At 52.9% G+C, this 12,137-nt stretch overlaps 1 protein-coding gene across 1 annotated transcript in view; it reads right to left on the bottom strand.

The window, feature by feature from the left end:
- The window catches only part of kank2 (KN motif and ankyrin repeat domains 2), an 82,105-nt gene that overhangs the window by 16,181 nt on the left and 53,787 nt on the right, over positions 1-12,137 (bottom strand). The window contains exons 4-5 of the mRNA XM_072491007.1: positions 6,924-8,813; positions 2,033-2,251 (exon numbers count right to left, since the gene is read on the bottom strand). Of these exons, the coding sequence (XP_072347108.1) occupies positions 2,033-2,251; positions 6,924-8,813 (2,109 nt within the window). The remainder of the gene's footprint in view (positions 1-2,032; positions 2,252-6,923; positions 8,814-12,137) is intronic.

Raw genomic sequence — 12,137 nt, 5'->3', positions numbered from 1 at the left:
TTTGTGCAGCTGTTCCCATTCCCGCGCCACTTTAATGCCTAGGTACTGAAAGCTTCCCCCTACCACTCTGAACGGCAGTTCCTCAAATCGCCTCTCCTGCCCCCTTGCCTGCACCGCAAACATCTCACTTTTCCCCATATTTAGCTTATACCCCGAAAACCGGCCAAATTCCCCTAGAATCCTCATGATTTCTTCCATCCCCTCTGCTGGGCCCAATACATACAGGAGCAGGTCGGCTGCGTAAAGCGAGACTCTGTGTTTCACTCCCCCCCCCCCCCGGACCATCCCCTTCCAGCCCCTTGAGGCTCTCAGAGCAGTTGACAATAGCTCTATAGCTAGCGCGAACAGCAGTGGGGAGAGGGGTATCCCTGTCTCGTCCCCCGGTGCAGTCTAAAATAGCCCGATGTGGTCCTATTCATCCTACGCTTGTCACAGGAGCCTGATACAGCAACCTGACCCAGTCAATAAAGCCCCCCCCCAAATCCGAACCATCCCAGTACCTCCCACAGATAATCCCATTCTACGCGATCAAAAACCTTCTCTGCGTCCATTGCGACCACTACCTCCACCTCCTTACCTTCGGGGGGCACCATGATCACATTTAACAACCTTCTTACATTGGCCACCAACTGCCTACCCTTAACAAACCCCGTCTGGTCCTCCCCAATAACGTCCGGCACACAATCCTCAATCCTGGAGGAGAAAATTTTGGCAAGCAGTTTGGCGTCCACATTCAATAGGGATATCGGCCTTTAGGACCCACACAGCTCCGGTCCCTTGTCCCGCTTCAGGATCAGTGAAATCGTAGCCTGTGACATTGTCGGGGGAAGCACCCCACGCTCCCTTGCCTCATTGAATGTCCTCAACAACAGCGGCCCCAATGTCCCAGAGAACCTTTTATAGAACTCCACTGGGTATCCGGCCAGCCCCGGGGCTTTACCCGACTGCATGGCCTTCAGACCCTCCGCTATCTCTTCCAACCCGATTGGGGTCCCCAGCCCTTCTACCTGCCCCCCCTCCACCTTCGGGAAATTCAGCCCCCGATGAAGTGCCTCATCCCCTCCGGCCCAGCTGGGGGTTCCGACCCGTACACCTACTATAAAACTCCTTGAACGTCTTATTCACCCCTGCTGAGTCTCCAACCAGGCTCCCGTCCCCATCCTTTACTGTCCCTATCTCCCTGGCTGCCTCCCTCTTTCTAAGCTGCTGTGCAAGCATTCTGCTGGCCTTCTCTCCATGCTCATAGATCGCCCCCCTCGCCTTTCTCAGCTGCTCTACCACCCTCCCTGTGGTTAACAAGCCAAACTCGGGGCAGCACGGTGGTGCAGTGGGTTAGCCCTGTTGCCTCACTGCGCTGAGGTCCCAGGTTCGATCCCGGCTCTGGGTAACTGCCCGTGTGGAGTTTGCACATTCGCCCCGTGTTTGCGTGGGTTTTACCCAGAACTCAAAAGATGCGCAGGATAGGTAGATTGGCCATGCTAAATTGCCCCTTAATTGGAAAAAATGAATTGGGTACTCTAAATTTAAAAAAAAACAAGCCAAACTCCGCCTGTAGCCTCCGCTGTTCCCTTAAAAGCCCTGCCGCTGGGGTCTCCACATACCTCCTGTCCATCTGTAATATCTCCTTTGCCAGTCGGTCCGTCTCTGCCCTGTCTACCTTCTCCCTGTGGGTCTGTATCGAGATCAGCTCCCCTCTAACCACCGCCTTCAATGGCTTCCACCCAAATAGTACTCCTGACACTGCAGCAATCCCTCAGTACCAACACTGGAGTGCCAGTCGAGATAATACACTCAGGACTCCAGAGTGGGACCGGAACATACACCTTGTGCCTGAGGCCTACTACCTTCAGACCATAGCAGCCAGTGCAATTGTTAGCTGAGCCAATCAGAGAGCTATTTCTGGGGCACCCCAGCTCCTGGCATCAATGCACTAGGTTCCTTACAGCTCTCCACCGGGCACCAACCGATCAAACCAAGCAAGTCCAGAGCAAAAGGAGCTCAACCTGTGAAAGAGTTAATACTGAAGGGTTACCTGGCCTTGTCGAATCATCCTCAGACGGGACGGAATCCTCCCATCTCACCGGAGCCAGACACCCCGTGGGCTGGTGCTGGGGGGCTGCTGCGTTTAAGGTGGGCATCGTCTCCACAGAGCTGCAAACACTGGACGCCAAAACGTACCGAGGAGCCTCAGTGACACTGAGCGACCGTCTGGAGGAAGCAGCAGGAGCAGCTTTGTGGTCTTTTCGAGAGGCTTGACGTATAAAAAAATAATATGGTAAGCTTCTATCCCTCAGTGTCCAATTCAAGATCCATCTGGAGTGCAACTGGCTCCATCCTTCAAGGAGAGCTTTCTGAAGGATCTGCCTGTATTTACCTCTTCCATTTAGTGCATGAACAGACATCACATTAGGAAATTACAACTCTGAGCTTGAGGTTCAGAGCTGTTTGGCTAGTTTTACTCTATATCTAACCCTGTGCTGTACCTGTCCTGGGAGTGTTTGATGGGAACAGTGTAGAGCGAGCTTTACTCTGTATCTAACCCCGTGCTGTACCTGTCCTGGGAGTGTTTGATGGGGACAGTGTAGAGGGAGCTTTACTCTGTATCTAACCCGTGCTGTACCTGTCCTGGAGTGTTTGATGGGGACAGTGTAGAGGGAGTTTTACTCTGTATCTAACCACGTGCTGTACCTGTCCTGGGAGTGTTTGATAGGGACAGTGTAGAGGGAGCTTTACTCTGTAGCTAACCACGTGCTGTACCTGTCCTGGGATTGTTTGATGGGGACAGTGTAGAGCGAGCTTTACTCTGTATCTAACCCCGTGCTGTACCTGTCCTGGGAATGTTTGATGGGACAGTGTAAAGGAAGCTTTTCCCTGTATCTAACCCCGTGCTGTACCTGTCCTGGGAGTGTTTGATGGGGACAGTGTAGAGGGAGTTTTACTCTGTATCTAACCCCGTGCTGTACCTGTCCTGGGAGTGTTTGATGGGGACAGTGTAGAGGGAGCTTTACTCTGTATCTAACACCGTGCTGTACCTGTCCTGGGAGTGTTTGATGGGACAGAGTAGAGGGAGTTTTACTCCAAATCTAACCCCATGCTAGGGCGGCATAGTGGTACAGTGGTTAGCACTGCTGCCTATGCGCTGAGGACCCGGGTTCAATTCCGGCCCGGGTCACTGTCTGGCTGGAGTTTGCAGATTCTCCCCGTGTCTGCGTGGTTTCACCCCCACAACCCAAAAATGTGCAGGTTAGGTGGATTGGACACGTTGAATTGCCCTTAATTGGAAAAAATAATTGGGTACTCTAAATTTTAAAAAAATAACCCCGTGCTGTACCTGTCCTGGGAGTGTTTGATGGGGACAGTGTAGAGGGAGCTTTAGTCTGTATCTAACCCAGTGTTGTACCTGGCCTGGGAGTGTTTGATGGGGACAGTGTAGAGGGAGCTTTACTCTGTATCTAACCCCGTGCTGTACCTGTCCTGGGAGTGTTTGATGCGGATAGTGTAGAGGGAGCTTTACTCTGTATCTAACCCCGTGCTGTACCTGTCCTGGGAGTGTTTGATGTGGATAGTGTAGAGGGAGCTTTACTCTGTATCTAGCCCCGTGTTGTGGGTGTTATGGGAGTGCCCATTATGACCAATGGATTCAGAAAATGTCCTCTTTCTGCGTGTTTGATGTTCAAGTATGTGTTCCTCACTCCCACAGTCCTACTCCAGTGTTGGTACAGTTTTCTAAATAGCACACTGGGCTAAATCGCTGGCTTTTAAAGCAGACCAAGGCAGGCCAGCAGCACAGTTCAATTCCCGTACCAGCCTCCCCGAACAGGCGCCGGAATGTGGTGACTAGGGGCTTTTCACAGTAACTTCATTGAAGCCTACTCGTGACAATAAGCGATTTTTATTTCATTTCATTTTCAAATTCAGCTCGTGGGTCTCACCCACAAACCCACAGATGGGCAGAGTAGGTAGACTGGCCACATTAAATTGTCCCTTAATTGGAAAAAAAAAAGAATTGGGTACTGTAAATTCAGCTAAGGTGCGATTTGCCACAGTTTAGCGACCATGTCAGGCTAGCTTCCTGCTGGTCCATATCGCAAATAGGAACTGGTCCAGACTGTCCAATCTTAGACGTGTGATCTCTCAGCAGGGAGTGAGAGTCCTTCCCCTCTGACCTGGGGCTGGGCTTCAATGTCCTGCAGCTTGAAAATTTATCGTCTTAGCTCCCACCTGACCCAGCCTCCTTGTGATCTCCCGATCATGGAATGGTTCATAATTCACTCCAGATGACTGTGTGTTAAACTCCATGAATAAAACCACTTCCTATTCACTCAAATCGCACAGAATTCCTGTCCCAGTAAAACACAAGTCTGGATAAATCCTGGAGGCAGCTGTAGGGCCTCTATCCAGCTGCTGGTGTTCAACAGATCAGGTATTCTAAACACGGAAATTCAAATCCAATTTATAGGAATTTTAGGAGGAGGGGAGAGGACCCTGCGGAGGGGGTGTGAAAGATAGGCTGAGGGAGGGGAGTGGGAATGAGGGAACGAGGGAGGGGAGTGGGAATGAGGGACCGAGGGAGGGGAGTGGGAATGAGGGACCGAGGGAGGGGAGTGGGAATGAGGAGCCAAGGGAGGGGAGTGGGAAAGAGGAACCGAGGGAGGGGATTGGGAATACGGAATTAAGGGAGGAGAGTGAGAATGAGGGACCGAGGGAGGGTAGTGGGAATGAGGAACTGAGGGAGGGGAGCGGGAATGAGGAAACAATGGAGGGGAGTGGGAATGAGGAACCGAGGGAGGGGAGTGACAATGAGGGACCGAGGGAGGGGAGTGGGAATGAGGGACCGAGGGAGGGGAGTGGGAATGAGGGACCGAGGGAGGGGAGTGGGAATGAGGGACCGAGGGAGGGGAGTGGGAATGGGGGACCAAGGGAGGGGAGTGGGAATAAGGGACCAAGAGAGGGGATTGGGAATGAGGAGCATAGGGAGGGGAGTGGGAATGAGGAACCGAGGGAGAGGAGTGGGAATGAGAGACCGAGGGAGGGGAGTGGGATTGAGGAACCGAGGGAGGGGAGTGGGAATAAGGGACCAAGAGAGGGGATTGGGAATGAGGAGCCAAGGAAGGGGAGTGGGAATGAGGGACCGAGGAAGGGGAGTGGCAATGAGGGACCAAGAGAGGGGATTGGGAATGAGGAGCCAAGGGAGGGGAATGGGAATGAGGAACCGAGGGAGGGGAGTGGGAATACAGAATTAAGGGAGGAGAGTGAGAATGAAGGACCGAGGGAGGGGAGTGGGAATGAGGAACCGAGGGATGGGATTGGGAATACGCAACTAAGGGAGGAGAGTGAGAATGAGGGACCGAGGGAGGGGAGTGGGAATGAGGAACCGATGGAGGGGAGCGGGAACGAGGAACCAATGGAGGGGAGTGGGAATAAGGAACCGAGGGAGGAGTGTGGGAATGAGAGCCTAGGGAGAGGCGAGGGGAAGGACCTGCGGGAGGGGTCTGGGTATGAGGGACCTCAGCGGGTGAGTGGGAATGAGGAACCTCAGGAGTGGAGTTGGAATGAGGGACCTGGGGGAGGGAGAAGAAATCACCGACTTGAGGGAGGGGAGTAGGAATAAGGGAGTCGGGACAGGTGAATTGGCGAGAGTGACTGGTGGGGGGGTGGGGAGACACACGGGAGGGGAGTGGGAATGAGAGACACAGGGGAGGGGGTGAGGAAGAGATACTCAGGGGAAAGGGATGGGGAAGAGGGAAGGAGTGGAGGAGGGAGGAAGGGGAAGGTGGTGGGTGGGGAGAGACGGGGACTGGAGAAGGTGGCAGATCTCGGGGCAGGGTGTGGAGGGGGGTGTGGGGTTGTTGTTGTGAACAGGGCCTAGCTGGAAGTGGCCCAGCAGCAGGAAGAGTGGTTCGTGGGAATGATGAGGAATCTGGAGGCTGGCAGGAAATGGGGGTCCGGTAAAGTGGGAGCAGCAGTCACAGGGTGGGGGGCGAATCTGGTTCCTGTCGGGAAACTCTGATGGCCGACAGGATGTGATTTCTGAGCCCAGCCCTGCTGTGCTGTACTACCTGGTTATTTCTCAGGTTCTGGCCGCACGCAGGCTGTCCTGACAGACTGGAGAAGATACAGAGTAGACATTGTCCATCTCTGCGGCCCTGTCTTTTCAGCACTGTTATTTTGAGAGAGCCAGTCAGATCCAACGGCTCCACGCACTCTGCTGGGTCAGCACTGCTGTCCGCTCACTGGAAAGCAGGTCTGATGTTTTCCGGCACTGTTTCAATACTTTTCCCAACACCCTTTCCTTGTACGGCGGAGGGAATTGCAAATCCCGTTTTTGGGGGAAAATCACCCTCCATCTGGCAAAACGCCAACTGCTTCAGCAAAAAAATGTAATTAAACTGAAAGCTGACAATGTCATCACTTGTACATCTTACCTTCCCTTCCCTCTCATCAGATAAGAAATAGGAGTAGGCCATTCGGCCCATCCAGTCTGCTCGGCCATTTACTGGCTGATAAGATTGTGGACTTCAAAGCACTTTCTTGCCTGTCCTCCATTACCCTTTGACCCCCTTGCCAATCAAAAATCTGTCTAACTCGGCCTTGAATATATTCAATGACCCACAACCCCCACTGCTCTCTGAAGAAGAGAATTCCAAAGATTAATGACCCCTTGACCCTCTTCCTCTAAACCTTAATTGGGAGAACCCTTATCCCCAAGTTCTCGACTCCCCCCTAAAGGGAAACATCTTTTCAGTGTCTGTCCACCCTGTCAAGACCCCTCAGAAGCTTTCTTTAAATTTGGAGTACCCAATTCATTTTTTCCCAATTAAGGGGCAGTTTAGTGTGGCCAATCCGCCTACCCCCTTGCACATCTTTGGGTTGTTGGGGTGAACTGGTTCCAATGCAGGTATATCCTCCTCAAGTCACCTTACCTTGTGTGAGTTGCTCTACAGCTTCCCGTAGCTCCGCTCCGCTCGGACCCGTCTTCACCTGCTTCACGCTCTTTGCCGTGGTCATCACCGAGTTCACTTCCTCGCACGTGGAAGCGAGCGTCGTCACAATCGTGCAGGTCACCACCTTGGCTGCGACCTCCTTAAATGGTGTGTCGGAGCTGGGCCCCACCCTCTCCTCGCCCACCGCCACCTCGCTGCCACTGCGCGTGCCGCTACCCAGTTTGTTTGCAGGTGGCACTGACACGATGGCAGGGTGGCGGCTGCTGGCTGCTGCTTGGGCTACATCCGCCTTAGGGTACGGCATCTCCTTTTGTGTCCCCTGTGAGTGGATGAACTGTGGCTGCTGCCTTTTTTGAACCAGATCCTTGCCCGCCTGTTCACCCGGAGAATATGCAAAATGGCTGACTTGCACGCCCACTGACCGCTGTGGCACCAGTTCAACAAACCGTTCCTTCTGGCTACCGCCTGGGACAATATCTCCCCTTTTGCCAGCCTTGGCCGTGAGTGGTTGCGATTGGGGATCTGCCTCGGGTGCAGTTCTCCAGGTCCTGCCATGATCTGGTGGTTGCTTTGACCAAGCCAGGATTCCCCCCCCCGGGCTGGCGGTTGCTGAGATGTCTGCCTGTTGCCCTTTATTGGTCATCTCTTTCTTGTGGCCCTCGATGCTCTGGTGAGTGGCCTCCAACTCTCTAGTGCTTTCCCGCAGTCGCTTCTCCAGCATTGAGATCTTCTTGGTCAGTAGCTCAGTGATGTGCCGATAATGCTCTACCTCTAGCTGTAGTGATGAGGGGGAGACTCCCAGGTCCTTCTCCCTCACCCAAACACCGACACTCCTGACCTCAGCTGAGCTTCTATTTGCTACTTTGACTCTTGAACTCTCATCAGTTCCAAAAGTGCCTGGCCTGGACTCTTTGGATTGTTTAGAGCTGTCATTCTCAAGCTTCCCAACGTTATCCTGTGACGTTTTTGTGTGTGCTGGAGACCGAGACAGTTCTGCTTTGCCCGGGTGGCTATCTTCTTCGCATAAGTCAATGTACAGCTCGCCTTTGGGCTTGCTGAGCCCGCTCAGTGATTTTGGTGGTCCAAAGCCCATGCTGTGGCCGAGGAACTTCTGACTCTTCAGCTGGACACTGAGTTGCCGCTTTTCTTCTTGAAGGACTGAGATCTTCACCTGAAGGACGGGAACAATCTTCACTTGGTCCTCCAGCTCCCGCAGCCTGCGCAGGGCGGCAGCCATCTGCTCCCGGATGTTATGCAAGTGCGTGGGGTTTGGGGTGGAGGGTGTAACCAGGCCCGAGCTCAGGGGAGTGAACTGGCCGCAGGGGGCGCTCTGCGACCCATTGTGCGCGGCGAGCCTGCTGGACGGCTGGCTCTGCGGGCCCGTGACGGCCAGGGAGCTGGTGGAACCCGCCACGCTGCTGTGCAGGCTGCTCAGGCTGGTGTACCGTGGCCTCCTGCCCTCCCCGCATCCCAGGGGCTCCTCTTCCAGCCGCCTCTTGGTTTCCAGCAGGGTCTTTTCCACCCTTGCGTTGTAATTGCCCGACAGTGGCGGTGGCCTGTTGTAGCTGCCGGAAAAGCTGCAGGCGGGAGTGTACATGCTCCGGCCACAGTACGAGACGGAGGAGCGCCTGCTGTCAGCGCTGGCGTTTGAGCAGAGCGACTCGGTGGATGTCCACCAGGACCCCGTGTAGCTGCAGCCTCTCGGCTTGCGGTGGATGTGAACCTTCTTGATTGTGTTGCCCTTCTCGATATCATCCACATACTTCACAAAGTCCAGGTCCAGGTGGAAACCATAGGGGGTCTCCACAGAGTAGGGCAAGTTCTGATCCTTATCCTTGACATCTGAACCAGCTGAAAGATTGACCTTACCTGGAAGACACAAGAAAAAAAACATAGGAGTGGGCCAATTGCAGCACTTTCTGTTTTCTTGCAGATTTCTAGCACTCGCAATGTTTTGCTTTTCTGTCACAATTTCCTCATGGTTCAACCATCAATTTGACGGAACCGTGAGGTAGGAGCAGCCCCGACAGCCCTCCCGTCTTCAAGTAGCTAATGGTTACTGAGAGGGTCAGGCTAAACGAGGAACTCCTGTGCTATCAGTGACTCGATGGCCAGAATGGCCTCCTTCTACGCTGTAAAGACTTCACGGCTGTATGGAAAAATTAGTCTGAGCAATAACTTAAGATTTGGCGTCTCCGACAGGGACTAGAGGACAATATATAAACTGCCAGGAACTCCTCTCTCTCTCTCTCTTATATATATATATGGAGAGAGAGAGATCAGGGGCTGTTTAGCACAGGGCTAAATCGCTGGCTTTGAAAGCAGACCAAGGCAGGCCAGCAGCACAGTTCGATTCCCGTAACAGCCTCCCCGAACAGGTGCTGGAATGTAGCGACTAGGGACTTTTCTCAGTAACTTCATTTGAAGCCTACTTGTGACAATAAGCGATTTTCATTTAATTTCATTTCATTTTCATTTCATCGTTGAGACAGAGGCACTGGAAGAGGGAGAAATGGAGAGAAGAGAGAACAAGAGAAAAGGAACGAGAGAGAAAGGGAGAGACGGAGAACATGAAAGCAGCCACATCAAAAGATTGGCGGCGTTAACTCTCTATTGACACAACAGAATTTCTGCTCAGTTGCAGGAACATTAAAGATTTATTAATTTTAAAGTGCATCGTATATCAGTGAGTGACTATTCCATATATTCACAGAGGGTACATTCACCCTGGTATCACACCATCAGCCTGAAGCACTGAACTCCTAAAGAGTTTGTACCCTCTCTATTCAGGAGGTTTTAGTCATTGGAAATGACTCAAAGAGGAAAAACAACTTGGCTGCACTGATCGACACCTGGGTTTCAACTTTCAAAAATAGCTTCCAACTCAGTGACGTTTAAAATCTCTACCTCAGGTATAGCAGCTTTGCTCTGAGCGCCATACTTCACAAACCCCCCTCCCCTTGCTTTTCAGTAACCACTCTTGCTTGGAGATACAGTACAGACGCCAGGGTCTACCCGTTCAAATTCCACTCTCCCTCTCAGCCATGAACTGAACTCACGAGTGTTTGCACCAACCAAACAGGATAACTCATCCTGTTGACAGACATTGCGATGGGAGCAGCAGCCGTGTGTGTGTGTCTGTGTGTGTGTGTGTGTGTGTGGGGGGGGGCACTGAAGGGGCAGGGCCACCCAGCAAGAGCTGAGATCTGCAGAGATTTACAACCAAAAGCCAATTCTGGAGTCAGCGTAGAGCTTTAGCTATTGACCGCCGATGGGAAACTGAAAGCAGTGCATGTAGCGGGGCAGACAAGGGGCGGGATTCTGCGTTCCCGTAATCAGCGGTCGGGAGGAGAATCTCTTTTTACAACCGAATGGGGGCGGCGCCTGTTTTCGGATGCTCCGTCTCCACCAAAATGGCATCATCGAGGAGCGCGCCGCATGCCGTTGGGACAGTCTCAGCACGTTACCTGAAGGCCCTCCCCTAAAGCTTCACCCCCGATGGGCTGAGTTCCTGACCGCGCGGTTGGGTACCCGGCGTGACGGCTGCGCACTGTGTCCAGCGCCGCCAACAGTCGGGCGGGAGCCGTGCTGCTCGACGGGTGGGGGGGGCGGGGTGCTTTGGCGAGGGCTGGGGGAACTGATGGGGGGTGGCCCGGGAGTGACGAGGGGGTGTCCAGGGGGGCCATATCTGGCTGATCGGGTCCGCACGCAGCCAGCGCCATGTTGTACTGCGCGAGCACTACAGGTCGTCGCCATGCGCGGCCACGGACCCGGCAATTCTCCAGGCGTTTATATCGCGAAGGCCGTGCGTTTTGCATGGCGCGGCTGCTAGTCCCTCACCAATCGGAGGATTGGTGCTGGGGCTGCGCCAATTTTTCCCACGTAAAACGCCAAGGATCCTGCAGGCAGCCTCAAAATCGGAGAATCCAACCTAAGGTCTCTACCAAACATCGTCCATTCCACATACACTGTACGTTGTACTCGTCAGAGGGTATCGCAAGGTCACATGGAGAGGTCCCACCAATAGACGTTCTGCCAGAATTGTGAACCAGGAAACCAAGAAGACAGCACTGAGTCATGTGGACATTATTCTATTTAATAAGAGCAATAGGACAATCCTGATAGGATGGCCAGAATTCTCCAACCATTGCCATTCACCTTTCCCACTGGCAATGTATTCCCACCCGTGGGTTTCCCGGCTGCTTGGGGTGATTTGAATTGCAAATCCCTCGACATGCCTCCTTGAATGATATTATGTACATGACATTCGAAAAGGTGCTGCTGGTTACAACATGTTAGATGTGGCAACTGCTTCCCTCAGTTTTCTAACCTTGGCTACCCGGACTTTATCTCTGAAGAGAGGACTAGGTTGTGCCGGACAGAATTCCAGCCTGATCCTGCCCTGAACAACTACCCACACCGGCACACACTCCCTGGCAGAGGTCACTGGACAAGGGCACAAGTGGGTTGTCGCCCAGGACAGCCGAGGTTGCTCTTTGTTCCCTGGGCTCAGCAAACTCACCACAGGCCCAGGATTGAACGGGGGGCCCTGTGGCCTGTGGGGTTCAGTATTGTCATAATATGCGTCCATGCACATCATGAAGTAAAAACAGGCAGTGACAGACACCCAGGTGAGCCAATCAACATACAGGACAGAACACAACCAATCACCAGACTGAACACCAGAGGGGGGTTTCCCACTATGAAACACACGAGGCATCAGCACTCCGCCTCTTTCCACTGGTGACAACTGTAGCGACAGTCAGGGTGTAAATATCAGTCAGCACCTTCTACGCGTGGATCAGAGCTAGCCTGGTCTAATGAGTTAGAGTTAGTACACTCAGAGTAGTAGAGTGTCAACCCACAGCCAGCTGTGTGCATTGTTACAGAAGTTCAATAAACCGTATTGAACCAACGCCGATGTTTGGTGTCTGCTTTACCATTCATCTGCATCCTGTTGCAGTCCGTGTTACCCCGGGGTGAATAACACGAAAAGTATCATGTTGGGTTTTTGGTCGTAGAGTTGCAGAGTTAGCATCAGTTAAAGTAAACGCGGAATCAATCTCTTTTATTCAATGCAATATGATGTAACCTGCACAAATATGCAAAATACATGTCAAGTTTCAGCATGCATTCCAGTCTCGGGGGCCACAGACAATCTTAATTGAAAGTGGTTTTTAAGGGAATTTTTTT

The sequence above is a fragment of the Scyliorhinus torazame genome, chromosome 27 (assembly GCF_047496885.1).
Source record: "Scyliorhinus torazame isolate Kashiwa2021f chromosome 27, sScyTor2.1, whole genome shotgun sequence".
Classification (NCBI taxonomy): Eukaryota; Metazoa; Chordata; class Chondrichthyes; order Carcharhiniformes; family Scyliorhinidae; genus Scyliorhinus; species Scyliorhinus torazame.
This window is presented reverse-complemented; position numbering and strand designations above follow the sequence as displayed.